This window comes from Hirundo rustica, chromosome 11, assembly GCF_015227805.2.
Source record: "Hirundo rustica isolate bHirRus1 chromosome 11, bHirRus1.pri.v3, whole genome shotgun sequence".
Taxonomy (NCBI): domain Eukaryota; kingdom Metazoa; phylum Chordata; class Aves; order Passeriformes; family Hirundinidae; genus Hirundo; species Hirundo rustica.
This window is the reverse complement of record NC_053460.1, coordinates 2,315,154-2,335,634: the sequence shown is the minus strand read 5'-3', so window position 1 is coordinate 2,335,634 and position 20,481 is coordinate 2,315,154. Positions and strand designations below refer to the sequence as shown.

Below are 20,481 nucleotides of genomic sequence, written 5' to 3'. Positions count from 1 at the left end.
GAAGGGAAAGGAGCGGAGCAACCAGCGAATTTTTTGCCGTGTTAAAATTCCCTTCGAAGCCCGGAGCTGGCAGCGGAGAGGCCAGAGGCTGGCGAGGCAATCGGGGATTTAAAAAAGATTAAACTAATTTCTGTCACAAGGGCATTTTGCTTTTTAATCTTGCCCAGCTTTTTTTTTTTTTTTTTTTTTTTGGTGAAGCCAGTGAGAGCTCAGGGAGCAGGGGGGGCGCCTTGAGGAGCGGGGGGTTTAATGCTTTTCTTTGCCAGCGCAACGAGGGAATTTAAAGCAGGAAGCAGAGGTCACCTTTTCCCGGAGATGCGAGCCCGGTCTCGTGGCGAATCAAAAACAATTTCTAATAAATAATTTAAAAATAACCATCAAATAAAAGGGCTCCCCCGAGGGGTGGAGGGACACACGCTGGGGTGTTGGCCACAGCCACACCTGGATTGTCCCCAAAGTGCCACCAAGAGACCCCACAGGATCGCAGCTGCTCTGATTGTCTCGGGGTTTTTTATTTTGGGGGGACGGACAAGGACACCCCAGTGCCACCCACCCCTCAACCCTCCGCCCTTCTCAGCACAATTCCTTGGGATTTTTCCTCTGGCAAACGGAGGCCGGGCGAGGCTCAGACACCACCCGGCACCGTGACACCCACGGCCCAGCTGGAGCAGAAAAAACCCCAGAAAGCCAAGAAAAAGGGTAATAATAATAATAATAATAATAATAATAATAACACAGGGAGGTGGAAGGGCTCAGCTTCCCGAGGGACTGGTGGTGGGACAAGACCTGCCCCAGTGGAAAAGGGGATTTATTTTTTTTTGGGTTTCCAATTCTTTTTTTAAAAACATTTCGATATCTTTTCTGGGCCCGACCAGCAGCAGTACAAACACTAAAAGCAAGTTGATCCTTTTGGCAAAAGGAAAGAAGAAAACCACCAAAAAAACCCCCAAAAACCAAAAAACAAAAACCTAGAAAGAAAATAAAAACAGGGAGGGAAAAGGGGCGGGGGAGGTGCGGAGAAAAAAGGGAAGAAAAAAAAAAAATAAGGCAGAAACATCTTAAAAAAAAAAGGCGAGCTTTTTATAACAACAATTAAAGCAATAAAAACATACAAAACTTTGTTGTTTTTTAATATATATACACAGTACAAGGCTGAAGCACCTTTTTTTTTTTTTCTTTTTTCCTCTTTTTTTTTTTTTCCCGCCCGTTCAATCCCAAAGCCGGGGTGACAAAGCGACCCCGCGCGCGTCCCTCGCCCCTTCCCCGCCAACCAGGAACAAAAAGGGAACCTTCGACCAGTTTATTGACTTTATTTTTTTGATAGCGAAGTGCATTTCCAGGGGGAAGCCCCGGGCTGGGGGTGCCGTGCTGGGAGCGGGATCCGGCAGCACCCGGCTCCGCGGGGTCCCCGCCGGGTTTAGTGTTGTCGGTGGAGTCTTTCAATGTCTTTTTTTTTAATTTTTTTTTTTTTTCTTTTCTTCCTCTATTTTTTTAGAAAAAAAAAAAACCTCAAAGAACCAACAAAAATGAGCGTTATAAAGTGTGGGTGGGTGGAAGGGAGGGGACAGGAGGGGACATGCCGGGGGCTGCTGGCCTTGGGATGGGCTCCCGGCTCCTCCCGGCTCCCATTTGCTTCATGCATGGCACATTCTCCGTTTATTTATTTCTCTTTTTATCAATTGTTGTTGTTGTTGTTTTTCTCTTCCTTTTATTATTAACGATTCTGCTGTCACGGATTGGGGTTGGTGTATTTTTTTCTTTCCCGTCTCTTTTTTTTTTTTTTTTTTTTTTTTTTTAAATTTTATTTTATTTTATTTTATTTTATTTTTTTTTAGCTTCAAACCTCCCAGTGAAAAATATTAAATATTCAAGGTAATAAAATAGATTATTATTTCTAGACTATATGTTCGGCCTGGCCCAAGGAGCGTCACCTGGGATACCCCTTGAAATAACCCCTAGACCACTGCATTGCAGGCAAGGCAAGGCACTTCCGCAGGTGATCCAGCTCGGCTTGCAGGCGCTCCCGCTCCGACACCATCTTCTGCTTCTGGGTCCTCAGCTCCTGCGGGCAGCCGGGCAACGGGAGCGGTCAGAGCGCACCCGGCAGCTCCCGGAGCGGGGACTGGGGAAAGGGGGAGCGCAGGGGATGGGGCAGTGCAGGGAATGGGGTAGTGCAGGGAATGGGATACAGCAGGGAATGGGATACAGCAGGGGATGGGGCAGTGCAGGGGATGGGATACAGCAGGGAATGGGGAGTGCAGGGAATGGGATACAGCAGGGAATGGGATACAGCAGGGAATGGGATACAGCAGGGAATGGGATACAGCAGGGGATGGGATACAGCAGGGAATGGGATACAGCAGGGGATGGGATACAGCAGGGGATGGGACACAGCAGGGAATGGGGAGTGTAGGGATGGGGCAGTGCAGGGAATGGGGCAGTGCAGGGAATGGGATACAGCAGGGAATGGGACACAGCAGGGAATGGGATACAGCAGGGAATGGGGAGTGTAGGGATAGGGCAGTGCAGGGAATGGGATACAGCAGGGAATGGACAGTGCAGGGATGGGGCAGTGCAGGGAATGGGGCGGTGCAGGGAATGGGATACAGCAGGGAATGGGATACAGCAGGGAATGGACAGTGCAGGGAATGGACAGTGCAGGGAATGGGAAGTGCATGGAATGGGGCAGTGCAGGGATAGGGCAGTGCAGGGAATGGGGAGTGCAGGGAATGACGAGTGCAGGGAATTGGGCAGTGCAAGGTTTGGGATACAGCAGGGAATGGGCAGTTCAGGGAATGGGATACATCAGGGAATAGGCACTACGGGAATGGACACTGCAGGGAATGGGCACTGTGGAATTTGGGATGGGCACTACAGGGAATGAACACTGCGGGGAATGGGATCCCCTGTGAGATGCTGAGCTCACTTGGATGCTCCCATGTGTGTGCCTGGGAAATAGCGGGGGAACAGGGTGTGGGGCAAGGAATGGGCACTGCAGGGGATGGGCAGCGCAGGGTTTGGGATACAGCAGGGAATGGGGAACTACGGGGAATGGGAACTACAGGGAATGGGCACTGAGAGTCTGGGCACTGCAGAGAATGGGCACTGCACAGCATGGGTGCAGTGCATGTAAACGGGTGTGCCCTGGGAGGACTGGGTGCCTCGAGGTCAGATCCCAGGAAGGCCGGGTGCCCAGGAGGGTGGGATACCCAGGGGATGGGTGCCCAGGACGGCTGTGTGCCCAGGGGTTGTGTGCCCAGGGGATGGGTGCCCAGGGGATGAGTTCCCAGGGAATGAGTTCCCAGGAAGGTTGGGTGCCCAGGGGATGAGTTCCCAGGAAGGCTATGTGCCCAGGGGATGTGTGCCCGTCCCCACTCACCGCCATGCTGTGTGACAGCTGCTCGGCCGTCAGGCTCAGGGTGTAGTGCTGGGCCTCCAGCCTCCGGCACTGCGTCTGCAGCACCTGGCGCTCCAGGTTTTGTTCTGCAACACCCAAAGGACAAGGGCTGAGCTCCTCCGGCTCCGTGCACCGCCCACGGAGGGTGCCAGCCCTGCTCTAGGCTCTGCCCAAACAGCAGGGATTGCCCCCAGCATCCCAGAGCGTTCTCAACCCTGGCGCTACCTGTGGGGAACCTTCAGGCCTCCACGCTGGGCAGCTGTGAACACCTCAACTTTCCACACGCGCATCAAGTTCGGCAAAAACAACAGTGCCTGCTGCCTTCGTGCTGCCCCTGCATTGCTGGAGACCACCCCCCAGCGCTCCCCCAGCCCATCCCAGCAGGAACCAGCGACACCTCCCACGGGAAACTAAACCACCAACCGGCGCTACACCCTCCCCGCACCCCCTTACCTTCTATATGCTCCTGGTAAGCTTCGAAAATTGCCTCGATCCCTTGCCACTTGGGCCTGGGGTAATCTTCCTCCTCTTCCTCCTCCTCTTCCTCCTCCTCCTCCTCCTCCTCGGAGGCAGAGTCCCGGGGCAGGGGGGGCAGCGGCCGCAGCGGCCCCTCGGCCGTGCCGTTGTGCGGGGGCCCGGCCAGGCGGGAGGACGCCTGCAGCTCCGGGATGTTGTAGTGGATGGAGGTGTCCAGTTTGTGGTTCTGCTCCGCCGTCCCCCCTGTGGGCAGCCACAGTCAGCCCCTGCCCGCTCCCCACGCCATCAATCCCAATCCCGCCCTTCCCGGAGTTTTTCCTGGGGGGGTTTGCAGAGTCTCGTGTGGGTTTTTATCGCTCCTTGCGCGCCCGAGTGGCTTTATTTGTTTCAGTCACTCAGCTGAGTGAGTTCAGAGGCTTTGGAGCTGGATTATCCCGAATTTTTAGCTTTGGCAACGAGCTCATGGGATGCTCCAACCAATGAGGTCGCCAGTGTCAAACCCCGGTGGGGGGACAGGGAATGGGTGATACCCCAGGACCCAGGCAGCTTCCTGCATGCCTGCTTATTTTTTATGGACATCAGGGAGAAATTCTGGATTGGCAGGGTCGTTAAACACTGCAAGGAGCTGCCCTGAGAGGTGGTGGAGTCCCCACCCCTGGAGGGGTTCAGGAAGGGCTCGGTGTGGCACTCAGTGCAGAATTTTACTCTCCTGGGTCCTAAAGTGCTTTAGATTTGTAGGTTAGGCCTGTAAGGAAGTTACTGTTGTGTGGTACAGTAAATTCTGGATGAATCCTTTGCTAAATTGTTTAAGTTATCAATTAAGTTTAAAAGCTGTCAAGTTTAAGTTTAGCTGGGCCTTTAAACACAACCTGTTGATCGAGTCCAGGCTCAGCTTAGCACAGGGGTCTGCTCTGAACTCCTGAACACGAAGCTCTCCCACATTCCTTTTTGTCCCGGCCCTTTCCTATCCTTTTGTTTCCCTCTCCTCCAGCCTCCACACAGACTCTTTCAGGTTTATTTATCAACTCTGGATTTTTGTTTGCTCTTCCTCAGGGTGCTTCAACCACCTAATAAACAGGAGAGTGAACCTTGCCGGCGACCTTCGCCGTGACAGCGGTTTTACACTCTGCTTTTGCTGGTGACTCTTGAAGTGACCTCAGAACAGCAACTCCCAGCAGCCTCCCGTTACCTTTGTGCTTCTGCAGCGCCTTCTGCGTGGACTGCAGCACCGACTCGTGGAACTGGTGGGCAAATTCCTCGGCAATGAAGGGCTCCCAGGGCTTGCTCTTGCCGTTCATGCTGTGGGACAGCGGCACCGGGATGTCCTTGGGGAGGGGACCCCTGACGTAGCTGAGGATGCTCAGAGCCTTCTTCCCGGCGTGCCCGTCGCTCAGCCGGGGCTTCTCCGGCGCCGTGCCCGACTCCTTGGGCCTCGCCGGCTCCTGGGGTCTCAGCTGGTCTAACCTGGAGCCCTCTGCCGCCTTGGGCACCTCCGGCACGGAGACGGCGATGCCCACGGGTTTATCCAGGTCCAGCAGGAGCGGCGGCACCGGAGGCTCTTTGGGAAGAGGAGGAGCGGTTGGCTGCAGCCAGGACCCCTCAAAGCAAAGCTGTGCCCCCCAACCCAAGCCCCAGGGCGGGACTCGAGGCTCTTACCGGTGCTGGGAGCACCGGGGCTGTCCCGCGGGGAGCTCTTCACCACCACGGCGGCCGGCGTGGTCTTCTGCTTCATGGCCTGAAGCATCTCCACCAGCTTCTCCTTGTCTGCGGTATGGGAAGCTGAGCTTTAGTGTAGCCTCTGCTCAGCAGAGCGAGCTCGGGGCCCCAGGCAGATCCCCCTCTTCGGCACCCCCAACCCCGAGCGTGCGCGGGCCGCGGCTGTTACCTTTCCTCTTCTCGGCGCTGATGTGCGTGAGGTTGAAGATGGTGAGGAAGCGTTTCTTCTCCTCCAGGTTGGGGCTGTTGTTCATCTCGTCGGGGCTGTAGCGGGTGGAGAGCGGGAGGCGCGGGGAGGGCGTGCGGCGCTTGTTCTGCACCATGGGCGGAGAGGGGCTCCGCTCCCGCAGCATCCGCCGGCGCTTGCGCCGCTTCTGGCTCAGCAGTTCCTCCTTCTGCTGCTGCGTGGTGAGGCCGAAGAGCTGCAGGAACTCCAGCTTCTGGGGCGACCAGGGGGAGAGCAGAGCAGGGTCATCCCACATCCTTGTCTTCATCCCCATGCTCATCCCCACGCCCGCTGTCATCCCCATCTTCTTTCCTATTCCCATCCTCACGCCCACCCTCATCCCTGTTGCAATCCCCATCTCCATCTCCATCTCCATTCCCATTCCCATCCCCATTCCCATTCTCATATCCATTCCTCTCATCCTCATTTTCGTTCCTGTTGCCATCCTCACCCTCATCCCACCCCCATTCCTGTTCCAATGCCCATCCTTACCACCATCCCCATCTCCATCTCCATTCCCATTTCCATCCCCATCCCCATCCCCATCCCCATTTCCATCCCCATTTCCATCCCCGTTTCCATCCCCATCCCCATCGCCATTTCCATCCCCATTTCCATTTCCATCCCCATTTCTGTTTCCAACCCCATCACCATCCCCATCCCCATCTCCATCTCCATCTCCATCTCCATCTCCATCCCCATTTCCATTTCCATCCCCATCCCCCCTATCTCTCACCCCCTGGCGCCTCTGCAGAGGGGACAGGGCTCTATTGGGCCCTGGGAACTGTAAAGGAGGGGCTGCTCCCCAGGGGACAGGGAGGGGACAGGGAGGGGACAGGAGGTGCCACCAGTACCTCAGAGGACGTGTCCAGCTTCAGCGGGGGCTGCTCAGCCACGCAGCGGAGATGGGCCCGCACCTCCTCCTCGTCGCTGTCGTCACAGGAGTCATCCAGGTCGTAGTAGTACCCTGGGGACAGGGAGAGGCCGGCGTGAGGCTGGGGACACCTTGGGGACCTGCTGGGACCCCGGGGAAACTTCTGGGACACAGGGTGCAGCAGAAGGGAGCGATGTGGGTCCAATGTGGGGCACAGCAGGGTAAGAGGAGCCCTGTCCCCTCTCCAACAGCTGTGGGACCTCGGAGGGAGTCACCCATCCCTGTGTATCCTCCTGGCATCACTGTGGGACGGGTGGCAGGGGGCAAACGGGGCCCAGGCTGGGGAGGACCCATCCCACTGGAGCAGGGACAGCAATTCCAGCCCCTCCCAGCTCTCCATCTCCTCCTCCCCGCCGCTCTCATCCCCACTCCAGCAGCCCCATCAATATTTAAAACCCTCTTATATTAGCTCCAGCTCATCATTTATTCATCGGGCACGTCTGGAGCGCGGGCTTTACCGGACCGCTCGGAATGCGGGAACGCCGGCACCCCCGGGAGACCCCCGGGAGACCCCCGGGCGGGTCCCGGGTGCCAGCAGGGGACATCCCCGGTGCCCGACCTTTCTCGCGGGCCTCCCGCCGCCGGCGCTCCTCCAGGTCCAGCTTGCTGACCAGCCTGCGGTGCTGCTGCACGAACTCGTCGTAGATGTACATGGGGTCCTGGGCGCGGGGCTGCGGGGGCCGGTAGGGCGAGCTGGGCTTGCTGGCCTCGGGGAACGGGGCGGCCGCGGCTCTCTGCTGGCTCAGGATGCTCTGAGTGGATTTTTCCAGCTCGGCTAGGAAAGGGGTGTGGGTGAAGGCTCCGTGCTCCGGGGCGCCGGGCTCCCGTCCCGGGGGGTATTTCTCCAGAGCGTCCCTCTTCCTCGGCGCCTCCTCCAGCTTCTCGGGGCAGAAGACCCTCTCCACCTTGACCAGCGGGATGCCCTGGCGGCCGGGCTCGAAGGGCGCCGGGTGGCTGTGGAGGGCGTGGGGCTCGGGGAGGCGGCGCGGAGGGTCGGGGGAGCTCTCCATCAGCGAGACGGGGTTCCAGAGGGACGTGCTGACAGGGTGGTGCTGGGGTTTGGGGGAGATGAGGGGCGGGGGCCCGCCAAAGTGCTGCCCTGGCTCCCGGCTGCTCGGCTCGTGGCGGCTCGATCCCAACCTGCGGGGAGAGGAGAGGAGAGCACCGGAGAGGTGAGGAGCCGGCACTGCCAGAGAGAGCTGGCAGCGCTCCAGCCCTGGGGTATTTTGGGGAGAAACGTGCCTGTTGGGAACACCCAGAGGGGTTTGTGGGGCTGCCACACTTGTCCCCTCCATGCCACAAACCTGAGGGATGGGGGCAGAGTTAGGGCTGTGCGTGGGGAGGTTGGGCACGGCTCTGGCTGCATCCAGCCCTGAGCCCTGCGTGGGGACAAGCGAGCCACCAGCCCCGGCAGAGCCCAGCGGCGAGGGCAGCGCCCCGTTCCGACAGCCGGAGCCGGAGCCAGCCCGCTCGCAGGATAAATATTTCATGTGCCCAAGCTGTGCATTTAACACTTTTCCGCTCCGGCGCCCTGGAGCTCCGCACACGGAGCAGCGCGTTCGGCTCAGCGCCGCCACCGAGTCACCACGGGCGGGGAGCACCGCCTGCCCCCCGGGATCCGGCCCTCTCCCGCCCTGCTGCACGCAGGAGAAGGATGGGGATGGAACATCCCCGGCTGCAGGTGTTTTCGGGGTGACCTTGCTGCCTCCTGTCCGGTTTGGGGCGGGAGGGAGGAGCGGGTGAGGAAGGGAGCCTGCGGCAGGCGCTCGCCTTTGTGATCCGCTGCTTATTATCCTCGATGAGCCGCGCTAATCCCCTGGATACCCAAAAATAACAAAGGGAGCGGGCGGCGGAGCTGGCTGGATCAGCCCGCACCGCTTAAGCCACGGGGGCGAGCAAGGCCCCGTCAATCAGTCCGGGGCTTTGGGCACGCTCTGCTGCCCCCCGAGCCGCCCAAGCTCGGAGCAGGTGCCCCCCAAACGAGGCACCCGCCGCCCGGGAAGGCGGGGAGCTGCAATTAGCGGCGCTGGTGGCTGGGCAGCACCTGGCCGCTCGCCGCTGGCCCCCGGCCACCTCCCGGGCTCGGCGCCTGCCGCCGCGCAGATGTCGGGCACCGGGAACGGCTGGCGCTGCCAGCACAGCCGGCACGGCTGGCACCGTGCGGCAGGAACCCGCTGGCACCGGCCAGGCGCCGCGGCTTCGGCTCGTGGGATGCGCGAGGGGCACGGCCGAGGGGTGGTGGATGCCTGGCGGTAGGGGAAGAGCCACAGGTTGGGGGGGAAAATCCTATAAATCGTCCTATCATGGCAACACGGAATGGTGTGGGGTGAAGGGAGCTTAAAGAGCGTCCTGCTCCACCCCCTGCCATGGGCAGGGACGCCTTCCACTGTTCCGGATTGCTCCAAGCCCCATCCAAGCTGGCCTTGGACACTTCCAGGGATCCAGGAGCAGCCACAGCTGCGCTGGGCACCCTGTGCCAGGGCCTCACCACCCTCACAGGGAAGGATTTCTTCCCAGTATCCCATATAACCCTGCCCTCTTTCTATATAAAGACACTCCCTCCGTCCTACCACTCCTTTCCCTTGTCCAAAGCCCCTCTCCAGCTTAAGATACGGATATCCCAATAAGGACAGCCACGACAGGGAAAACACAGCTCAGTTTTGGGGAGGAAGCTCCATCCCTACCTGGGGTGCTCGGGCCGGTGCTCGGGCTCGGCTTGGCTCGGGGCACGCCCTATGTCCAGGTGCTGCTCCAGCACCTGCTGCCGGAACTCCGAGACTTGGGATTGCCGATCCTCCTTCTCCTGGCGCAGCCGGCGCTGCCGGGCCAGCCACTTCTCCTCCTCGTTGGTGCGGTGGATGAGCAGCGCCGTGGCCGCGCTGCTCCCGGGCAGCGGGAACACGCTGTGGTTGGGGATGAGGCTGGGCACGGGGTGGTGGGAGCCCGGTGGAGGGTGCAGAGGGTGCTGGATGGGCTTCGGCGTGGGCAGCACCGAGTCCTTGAGTTTGTCTGCGGCGGAGAAGGGGTGAGGGAAAGTCAGGGTGTGGGAGGGGGGTGGTATTTTGGGGGTGAGCACCCCCCGAGGGCGGGAAGGGACCCGGAGCTGCGGGGCAGGCGCCGGTCAGAGCTCAGCACTGGGCAAAGGCACCGCGAGCTGCCGCAGCCGGGCTCCTGGCGAAGCGATCTGGCAGCCAGGAGGGCCCATCCCCGTCCCCAGCCACCTCCCAGGGACACCGACCCGCTCGGCTTTGCCATCTGGAGGGGAGAGGGGACCGAGGCAAGCTGTGGAGGGCGGGAGTTACCTGCTCTGCTGGGTGCCAGCGGCTCCGCCGGCTTGCCCCGCTCCTCGGCCGGGTGCCCCCGCAGCCCGTGCAGCTCCGCCACGGGGAGGAAGGGCCCCTCCATGGCTTTCACCATGCTCAGCTCCTTCTCCCGGGCACGCTCCCGCTGCCTCTCCAGCTCCCGCTCGCGCTCCTTTTCCCGCTCGCGCTCCAGCTCCTTCTCGCGCTCCCGCTCGCGCTCCTTCTCCCGCTCCCGGTCGGCTTCTCGCTCCCGCTCCTTCTCCCGCTCCCGCTCCCTCTGCCGCAGCTCCTCGTCCATTTGCAGCCTGCAAGGGAAAAACCAGAAAGGAAAGCACCAACCCCAAACGTCCCCCTCGGAGAGGCCCTAAAATCAACCCCGGCTGCCTGTCAGCGTACCCTGGAACACCCCTGAACCTCCAGAGCACCCCCAAACGCCCGGGCACCTGCCGGCATCCTCTGCGGCACCCCCAAATCCCTGTCAGCATTCCTAGAGCGTCCCAAAACCACCCCTGCTCCTCTGCCAGAGTCCTCTGGAGCGCCGCATCCATCCCCCCCCAACCCTTCCGTACCTCTCGGCGGCGAGGCTGGAGATGCGCTCGGACTGCAGGGCCGAGAGGGAGGAGTGGGAGAGCTCGGGGGGGTACCGGACCCCCGAGAGGTGCAGGTGCATGGCCGAGGGGTGCAGGGGGGGCAGCGAGCCCGGCGCTGGCAGCGGGTAGAAGGGGGACCTCAGCGCCGACAGGCAGTACGCCTCATCCATCCTGGGGAGACAGGGATGGCTCAGACGGGCGAAGAACCCCTCAATTCCCTGCCCAGGAGCCAGATCGGGGCCGCCCTTCCACCGGGAGGAAGGGATGGAGAGCCCCAAAACGCCCTCCCGCCTCCCAGCACCCCAAAGCTCATCTCCCAGCGGTCCCAAGGGTGGGAGGCGCCCACCTGAAGGCAGGATGAGGGAAGGGGTGATGTGTCAGGTAGCTGGGGTGGTAGTAGGTGGCGGCGGTGGCCGGGTCGAGGCCGAGGGGCGGCAGGGAGGACATGCGCAGATCCTCGGCCGTGTGGTAGGGACGGAAGCTCCGCAGGTAATCCTCCGTCACCGCGCTGGGAGGCACCACGTGGTGGACCGGCCGCTGCAGGCTGGAGGGAGGGGACAGGGGAGATGGTCACCGTCCCTCCCTGTCCACCCGGGGGGAGATGTCACCTCCCCCAGGTGGCACCGGAGCCGGCGGGGGGGAACACCCGCATCCCGTCCGTTCTGAGCCGACTCACTTGAGAGGCGGGAAGCGGGAGTCCTGCACCACGGAGCTGGGGGGCAGCCCGAAGGAGTAGGGCGTCCCCAGGAGGTGGGAGGGCACAGCGGGACCCCCCGCTTTCTCCTGCGTCAGGGGGGGCTCCGGGATGAGGCGCTCGCGGCCGGCGCTGCTGCCGCTGCCTCGCGACCCCGCTTCCTGCTGGAAGGCAAAGGGGCAGGAATTAGGGGACAGCAGGGAACGGGGAATCCCTGCTGCGTCCCCACCTCAAGAGCCCTCAGCAGGTCCCCAGCGTGCCCTGGCTGGCACCAGGACCCAGGGAAGGATTAATTCCCCACGGCATCTCCTGCATCCAGGCTTTGGAAGGGCAGCTGGAGGGGTGGGAGGGTCTGGGAGGCTACAGCGGGGGGGCCCCGGTGCGGAAGGAGGCGCTGAAGCCGGGGCAGAGCTGAGGGCGAGACACCCATTACCTGCCTGGAGATTTATGGCCGCTTTGTTCTCCTGAGCTATTAATCATCCGGGGAGGAGCGGGGGGAAATCCAGCCGGCCTTTGATAAGGGCCATAACCCAGGGGTCAGCCCACAATCCCCCCGGCATCAGCAGCCTCCCACGGGGCCTCAGCCGCTTTCCATCAGCTTCCACAAGCGGCGTCAGCATGAAGGTCACTCCCTCCAGCTGGGGAGGGTCCCCTAGCAAGGGGGGAACAACTTGGGGTGACAAGAGACCCCCACGGCATCTGACAGTCTGCCCCAGCGAGGCAAGTTTCGGTTTAAAACTTGTTTTTCCCTGCGCCTTCTCCTTTTAGCAGCTGGGGAGGAGGAGGATGGCGGCGCCCACAGCATCCCCTCATCCCATCCTGCTCCCCAGCCCCTCCAGGGCAGGGCCAGCGCCAAGGTCACCACGAAGGGCGCGGTGTCCCCCCACAGCCGCCACCTCTGCCGCCCGCACCGAGCTCATTGTGCATGCCAGGCTCTGCTCTGATCACCGCCAGACAATCCCCCACGCCGCGGGGGACACGGGGGGGACATGGGGGGGACACGGGGGTGGCACCGGGCTGGGGAGCACCCCACGCACCCCGCCGAGCTGGCGGGGATGGCGGTTCCATTTGTTTCCCCAGCCCGCCCCCGGCGTTTCTCATCCCCTACCCTCGCCTCTCTCTCCGCTTTGTGGTTTAATTAGTCTTTCCAAGTGGCATAATCCCCCCGGGAATCTGCTCGTAGCATGCGGAGGAGAGGAGAACCACTAACGATGCTTCTTAATTAGCTGCTCTCCCCCCACCCTCCGCCACCACCCCGGCCCCCCTCCTCCTCTTCCTCCTCCTCCTTCCTCGCACTCCCCTCCGGATGGCAGCCCGGGGGTGACGGCAGCAGGGGGACGATGGCAGCCCCGGTGACAACGCCAGCTCGGGGACACGGCAGGGAGGGGAAGGGATCAAACGTGGGCAGCCCAGTGATCCTTTGGGATCCGTGCAACGGGATCCCACGCCCTCCATCCTTCGGGGGAGAGCGGGGCAACCCCCAAACACGGCCGTACCTGTCTGCCCTCGCTCCTCCAGACGCCGTTGACCGTCTTGGTGGGGGCGATGGTGACGACGGGCGGCGTGCTGGGCACGCTGTGCCCCCCCGGGGGCACGATGATGGGGCCCATGGGGCCACGCTTGGGCGTGCTGGCGGGGGAGCTGTGGTTGGTGGCCGGCGAGGACACCGGGGACGACTCGCTGCTCAGCGAGGAGCCTGCAATCAAATCGGAGGGTGAAATGAGTCAGGGAAGCAGCAGTCGACGGGATGGAACCACCCTCTGGAGGAGCTGGAGGCATTCCCGACAGGATGCCTCTCCGCAGGGAGCAGGGGTGGGGGCGCTGGGGTCCTGCCGGACTGCCGAACCGGAGCCCCATCCTCCTGTCCTGGAAGTTCCCAGTGGTGCTAAAGGCTCCAGCCAGCACGGTGGGATGGGGCAGCCTCCTGCTGCCACCTAACAGGGACTGCCAAACCCCCAGAGAGCCCCTAGGCACAAGTGACACCGAGGTGATGCCCGCCCCAGGGGGCCACATCTTCCCAAGGCAATCCCAGGCTCCTCGATCCAGCTGCAGAAGCTGTCACAGACAAGCCAGGGCCTCTGGAGACACTGGGATGAAGGAATGACTCCCTGAAACCCTTGGGCAAGGCTTTGGTTTCATTTGCATAATACATCTGTACTTTAACTTATCCCCACCCCAGGGATGCCAGGAAAAATGAAAATGGAGTGAAGGCGGAGAAGAGGAAAAGCAGAGAAACACAAATCCCACATCAAGCAGGGCACGGGGTGTCCGCTCCACGGAGCACTTCCCATTCCTCAAATCCAGCCTGGGGGGCTCCGAACCCCCAAACTCTGCTCCCTGCATCCCAGAGTCTGGGTCAGAGGGAGATTCCAACACGGCAGCAGGGATCAGCTGTTGGGAGAGTGAGCGGCTGTGGTCACAGGATGAGGAGACAGCGATGCTCCCAGGCAGCGAGCAGGGCACCGAGAGAGGCCTTGGCTCTGCAGGGTGTCTCCCCACATCCCCTGAGTGTGCAGGGTGTCTCCTACATCCCCTGAGTGTGCAGGGTGTCTCCTACATCCCCTGAGTGTGCAGGGTGTCTCCTCACATTCCCTGAGTGTGCAGGGTGTCTCCTCACATTCCCTGAGTGTGCAGGGTGTCTCCTACATTCCCAGTGTGCAAATCCCTCTCCTGAGTGTGCAGGGTGTCTCCTCACATTCCCAGTGTGCAAGGCCCATTCCCTGAGTGTGCAGGGTGTCTCCTACATCCCTGAGTGTGCAGGGTGTCTCCTACATTCCGAGTGTGCAGGGTGTCTCCTACATCCCCTGAGTGTGCAGGGTGTCTCCTACATTCCCTGAGTGTGCAGGGTGTCTCCTACATCCCCTGAGTGTGCAGGGTGTCTCCCCACATTCCCAGTGTGCAAGGCCCATTCCCTGACTGTGCAGGGTGTCTCCTCACATTCCCTGAGTGTGCAGGGTGTCTCCTACATTCCCTGAGTGTGCAGGGTGTCTCCTCACATTCCCAGTGTGCAAGGCCCATTCCCTGAGTGTGCAGGGTGTCTCCTCACATTCCCTGAGTGTGCAGGGTGTCTCCTACATCCCCTGACTGTGCAGGGTGTCTCCTCACATTCCCAGTGTGCAAGATACCTCCCCTGAGCGTGCCAACCAGCTCCTGCCCCATGGGCACAGCAGCTCCTCACCCCGCTCCACACCTCCTCACTCCTCACCACCTCCGTCCCCCTGCCCTCTCCTCAGCAGCACCTGGAGGGAAGCAGGAGGCTGGGAATGCCAGGGGAAGCAGGAGCATCCCCGGGCGGCGGGAGGGGATGCTGGGAGGGAAGGATGCTCCAGAAGGAGGCTCGGTGGGAAGGATGCTCGGCGGAGCAGAGGCCGAGCCGAGCATCCCGCTGCCGGCCGCCCTCCCTGATTAATTATTCCCGAGTCGCTCCGAATCGCTTTCATTTGAAGAGCAGCAAGGCTGGGGGAAGGAGAAAGGCTGTCCCCGACAAAGGAGGCCGATTTGACACCCACTGAAGTCTATCTTGTCAGCGCAAGGCCAACAACAATTAGCAGCCTAATCCCCTCTGAGCTGGGAAGCCATTACTCACCACGCGATAGCGTTAACAATCAATACCATCACAATGAGCCCGGCAATTAATGAAGCTAAAGTCTTACTTCAGAACCTTAATTCTCGCTGTGTGGCTTTAAACGGGAGGGTTTGTGATCGTTATAATTAACTGGTGGTATTCAGCCAGGAGTTAGTCAATGAAACTAATCTGGATTGGAGATGACAAGAGGCACAGTGTGATGGTGTCACCTTTGTTTTCTGACCTCCCGCTTCCCACTCGGCGATAGCAGATTAGCAGCCCGGGCTGACAGGCAAATGTAATTAACAGCTGAGACCCTGACGGAGAACCGGGAGGGGGAAAAAAAAAAAGGGAAGGAGGGGTGGAATAAAACCCACCCTGCAGACAGCCCCGGGCAGGACAAGAGGCAGCAGCCCCCGGGGCAGGCGGTGCCTTTGTGGGGCTTTGATGGGAAGGGGTCGGTCAGGATGAGCCTCGACAGTTTGGGGATGCTGTGGAGCAGCAGGGTATCCCTAGGGATGTGCCAGCACACCTGTGAGCCCATAAAGCGGGAAAAAAAATACAGTGATCCTGCGTGGATCTGGCATCTGCCAGAGCGGAGAATCTCCCGAGGTGGGAAGTGGGAGAGGATTTGAGGGAAAGGCAATTCATTTCCTGGTGCTAAAAACCACAGCAAGGAGGAAAACCCCCTTCCCAACACACACCCAAACACACAGGGATCAAAAACCTCTGGGATGGGCCACCTGAGGCACCCAAAACGGGCAAGGGAGGGGTTTCTGTAAATAAACTGCGCAGGTGTTAAGGGGAAATCCAAAGGGAATGCGGCTGCTTCTCTCCAGTGCCACAAAAGCCATGCCCAAAACTGCTGCTGACCCTTGGGATGGGCTGAGCAGCACGGGGAGGGCACAAGCTGCGGGGTGCAAGGGGGGAAAAAGAAGCAAAATAATTCCCCAAACTCAATCAATCGCTCCAAAGGAAGCAGCTGGGTTCCAGAGGAAGCAGCTGGGAAAAACCAGGAGCTTCCAGCGAGGATGAAGCATCACCAAGACCTGGCTCCCTCAGGGTTACAGGGATCCTCACAGGTTTCCCTGGCAGCAGCCAATGCTTCAGGTCACGGCCCTGCCAGAGATTTCAGGGCTGCAAGGAAGCTCTTGTAGATGGTGCTTCCAAAAGGGAATTTTCCAAAAAGAGCCTCGCAAAAAGGGTCTTGGGAAAAGGATTGTGCCAAAAGGGCCTTTTAAACAGGGTCTTCCAAAAAGACTTTGCCAAAACACATCTTGCAAAGGGGTCAGGTGCCTTTTCCGGGGGTCCAGGCAGTGGGCGGTGATCCAAGGGGAGCGCCCACCGATGAGAATTGCAGGGATAAAGACTATTCCATCCCAAACTGATACCAGCAGCCTCCCGAAACACTTCCCAGCCTGGGCACTGGCTGCCTCCCCGTGTGGGTGTGGGATCCCCAGTGATTCCCACGGGATGCGCGGGAACATCCCTGCTCCACGTGGCAGGGGGGAACTCGGGGTGCTCCAGAGGCAGCTCACAGCCAGCATCCCACATCCAGAGAGAAGGGGGTGTGATGGAGGAGGTGGGTGACAAGGGCCGGGCACCTCCCGGGGCTGTTGAGCTGGGAAATTCGGCCGGGGAAGCAGCAAATTTGGAGGAACCTCTGGAATAAGCAGCGCAGCGGGAGGGAGCAGGGCTGGCCCCTGCCATGCCGCGCTCTGCCAGGGTACAGAGAGCGACAGGGCACTCGCATTACTCCGGATGAATTCAATTCCCAAACTGCTCCCCGGGGACACGGACGCCAGGAAAACGCGTGAGCCGGGGAAAGGGCAGGAAAACACCCGGCTCCAGCTCCTGGGAAAGGCAGCAGCGTTTGTCACCGTCCCTCGTCCCCGTCCCCACCTCTGGGCTCCTCGGCTTGCTTGGCGAGCTTGCGGAGGGCGGCGGCGAAGCTGGAGGAAGGTGCTGCCTGGACGGACAAAGTGCTGCTGGCGGCGGGGCTGCCATTGGGGACGATGGAGCCGTTCAGGGGCGACGGGGTCAGGGGGCTGACGGTGGCGGTGGTGCGGGTGGCCGTGGAGAGCATTCCTAGGGACGGCGACTTCGGCTCATGGCTCATGCCTGCCAACGAGAGAGGCCGGGTTAGGACACCGGGATCCTCAATTTTCCCCTCTAAATTTTTCCTCTAGCTCACCAACCCGCCCCAAAACGCGACCCGCGTTCAGGCAGAGGCAGGGAAGCGTGTCCCAGCACGGCACGGTCCCACGGAACCCCTGGATGATGGGGCAGGAGGGCTCAGCAGAGCTCTGCAGGAATGGACAGGATGTTTTGGGGGACTCAGGGATTTCAGAACCCCAATGCAGGTGACGGGGAGAGGCGCGGTCCCCTGACTCACGTGGTGATGCCAAAGCACCACTGCTGCACCCCCAATTGCTTATATTTTAATTGATGAATTACGATTATCCTGCATAAATGAGTGCATTTGAGGCTGGGTTAGACACTGGGATCCTCAATTTTCCCCTCCAGACTTTTCCCCTAGTGCACCATCCCGCCCCAAAATGCGCCCCGAGATCAGGCAGTGGCAGGGAAGCGCGTCCCAGCACGGCACGGTCCCACTGAACCCCTGGATGATGGGGCAGGAGGGCTCAGCAGAGCTCTGCAGGAATGGACAGGGTGTTTTGGGGGACTCAGGGATTTCAGCATCCTGATGGAGGTGATGGGGAGAGGCGCGGTCCCCTGTCGAAGCACCACTGCTGCACCCCCAATTGATTATATTTTAATTGATAAATTATGATTATCCTGCATAAACGAGTGCATTGGAGATATGTTGATTGAATTTGTATCTGGAGCTTATTCTCTGAGCCACTGGAGCTCCTGCACCCCCAAATCCCAGCCACTGCACCCCTAAATCCCCAATATTGCATCCCTGGATTCCCAGCACTGCATCTCGAAATTCCCACTGCTGCGTCCCTGGATTAACAATATTTCATCCCTGGGTCTCCAGTACTGCACCCTCAAACCCCCAGTAACACATCCCTGGATCCCCAGCACTGCTCCCTTAAATCCCCATCACCGCAACCCCAAAACCTCAAAGCTGAACCTCTGGATCCCCAGCACTGCACCCTTAAATCCCCAGCACAGCTCCCCCAAAACCTCAAAGCTGAAGCCCTGGATCCCCAGCACTGCTCCCTTAAATCCCCATCACCGCAACCCCAAAACCTCAAAGCTGAACCCCTGGATTCCCAGCACTGCTCCCCCAAATCCCCAGCACAGCTCCCCCAAAACCTCAAAACTGAACCCCTGGATTCCCAGCACTGCTCCCCCAAATCCCCAGCACAGCACCCCCAAAACCTCAAAGCTGAACCCCTGGATCCCCAGCACTGCCCCCCCAAATCCCCAGCACAGCACCCCCAGCTCCCCACGTCGCACCTCCAAATTTTTCCCCCCCCCCCCCAAACCCCCACCACTGCACCCCAAAGCACTGAGGTGCTGCAGGGCACGGTGACCCCAAAAGCGAGGTTCAGGCGCTGAGCAGGAGGGCTCAGCCCACCCCGAGCCCCCCCAGCTGTCCCACCGATCACTCCAGGGCTCTCCACCTCCCAAAACAGCAACTGCTGATGTCAGGGCCCTTAAAATAGACCTCACCGAGCAGCTTCATTAACACCGGCCTAAAATTAGCCCGGCTCCCAGGTGGGCAGGAGGTCGGGGGGTCGTGGGGCAGCCCCCAACTCCCAGCAGGGCTGGAGGCGGCTCGAGGCGCTGAACACCTGCAGAGGGTGGATGGAGCATCCCCGGAGCATCCCGCGGCAGCGGATGGCCGGGGAGCACCGCAGGAGCCCGGGGGGGGCACGGGGGGCACTCAGCGTTGATTAATCTTTGCCCCCCGGCCCCAGGAGAGGCGGCCGGCGCTGCGGCGCGCTCCCCTCTGCCCTCATTATACAAGCATTTATTAACTCCGGTGCTCTCAGCCATTGACTGCCGCCTTGTCGACACGCTCGGGCTCATGTAAATTCATTACCAGAACAGCTGGGAAGCCAACCCGCGCCACGCCAGCCTGGGCCCCGGCACCCCCGGGCTCTGCACTGGCACCCCGGGCTCTGCTCCAGCCCCGGGTGAGGGCTCGGTGCCCCCCCGAGAGCCTGCAGCGCCGGGCACCCACGCAGCATCCAACGGGGACACGGCACTCCAGGCACAGCCTGCAGCTCCCATGTAGCCAGGCACTGCCCCACACCCAGCAGGCACCATCCTGCAACCCACAGGCACTGCCCCACATCTCCCTGGCACTGCCCCACATCCACCAGGCACCATCCTGCATCCCCAGGCACCGCCCCACATCTCCCTGGCACTGCCCCACATCCACCAGGCACCATCTTGCATCCCCAGGCACTGCCCCACATCCACCAGGCACCATCCTGCATCCCCAGGCACTGCCCCACACCCAGCAGGCACCATCCTGCAACCCACAGGCACTGCCCCACATCTCCCTGGCACTGCCCCACATCCACCAGGCACCATCCTGCATCCCCAGACACTGCTTGGCATCTCCCCAGCACTGCCCCACATCCACCAGGCACAATCCTGCATCCCCAGGCGCTGCCTGGCATCCCCTTGGCACAGCCCCGCATCCTCCCAGCACCGCCGCACAGCCTCAAGGCACAGCCCCGAACACTTCCCAGCGCCCCCCAGTTCCTCCCCACCTCCCAACCCCAACGCAAGCCCCACTTCCAGCCCCAGCGCAGGCCTGGAGACGCTCTTCCCAGCAGCCGGTGGGATCAGCAGGCTGGCACAGGGGCACGGGGCTGGCAGCAGGGCATCGCCCGTGTGAGGCTCAGCTGACCCCCAAACGCCTCCCGGCCAGCTCCCGATCCCGGTGGGATTTGCCAGGCCAGCGCAGGGCAGAGGGGAGCGGGGGTGAGCGGCCGGGCAGCGTGCGGGGAGCTCGCCTGCCCCCCGGGCTGAGCCGTGCCGCTGCCCCAGCCGTGCTCCAAACCAGTTCTGCCGCTCCCTCCCGGTGATAAAATCGGCGCCTCCGCCCCGGCTGGGGCCCGAGCAGCGCCGCTCACCCGCCGTGCCCCGCCGGCGCTGGCGTCCGTCTGTCCGGGCGTCCCTGGGCCGCTCCGCGGGACAGCTGCCAGCTGGGGAAACTGAGGCACGGAGAGCCGGCTGGGCGGGAGCATCCACACGGGGATGGGATGGGATGGGATGGGGTGGGATGTCCCCCCATCCCTCCGGCATCCCGTCGCCGGCACGGCGTGGGTGCCACTCACCCCCTGCGGGTGGCTGGGGATGCCGTGGTGGGGTGGGGTGTTCCCCCTCCAGCTCTGCCCCTCCCCGGCTGCAGATCCGTGCGGAAAAACAAGTCAAGTTCTGTGCCCGGAGCAGCCCGGGGTCACGGCAGCCGCTGCCTCACCAGGGCGGGGAGATGAACCCCAAAAGGGGACAGGCTGTCCCTCCGCTGTCCCCAGCCCTGTGCGGGTACAGAGCTGGCACTCCCACGTACCCCACCCTGGGAAGGCGATGCCTGCGCCCCACACCCACCGAGGCAGGGGGGGCTCACAGGACAGCCGGTTCCCCTGCCGG

General features: G+C 61.2%; 1 protein-coding gene across 5 annotated transcripts in view; it reads right to left on the bottom strand.

The window, feature by feature from the left end:
* Nucleotides 1-1,132: 1,132 nt before the first annotated feature.
* GSE1 (Gse1 coiled-coil protein) overlaps nucleotides 1,133-20,481 on the bottom strand; it is a 102,295-nt gene continuing 82,946 nt past the window's right edge. For 2 of the 5 annotated variants that reach the window (XM_058422115.1, XM_040075541.2), the window contains exons 3-17: nucleotides 16,804-17,022; nucleotides 12,833-13,032; nucleotides 11,319-11,500; nucleotides 10,989-11,186; nucleotides 10,622-10,813; nucleotides 10,053-10,357; nucleotides 9,435-9,759; nucleotides 7,310-7,890; nucleotides 6,671-6,783; nucleotides 5,760-6,030; nucleotides 5,531-5,653; nucleotides 5,064-5,432; nucleotides 3,851-4,117; nucleotides 3,380-3,483; nucleotides 1,133-2,062 (exon numbers count right to left, since the gene is read on the bottom strand). In XM_058422115.1, coding sequence (XP_058278098.1) covers nucleotides 1,928-2,062; nucleotides 3,380-3,483; nucleotides 3,851-4,117; nucleotides 5,064-5,432; nucleotides 5,531-5,653; nucleotides 5,760-6,030; nucleotides 6,671-6,783; nucleotides 7,310-7,890; nucleotides 9,435-9,759; nucleotides 10,053-10,357; nucleotides 10,622-10,813; nucleotides 10,989-11,186; nucleotides 11,319-11,500; nucleotides 12,833-13,032; nucleotides 16,804-17,020 — 3,582 coding nt within the window. In that variant the 5' untranslated portion in view covers nucleotides 17,021-17,022 and the 3' untranslated portion in view covers nucleotides 1,133-1,927. The remainder of the gene's footprint in view (nucleotides 2,063-3,379; nucleotides 3,484-3,850; nucleotides 4,118-5,063; nucleotides 5,433-5,530; nucleotides 5,654-5,759; nucleotides 6,031-6,670; nucleotides 6,784-7,309; nucleotides 7,891-9,434; nucleotides 9,760-10,052; nucleotides 10,358-10,621; nucleotides 10,814-10,988; nucleotides 11,187-11,318; nucleotides 11,501-12,832; nucleotides 13,033-16,803; nucleotides 17,023-20,481) is intronic. The other 3 variants (XM_040075543.2, XM_040075544.2, XM_040075542.2) reach the window with 3 other exon arrangements.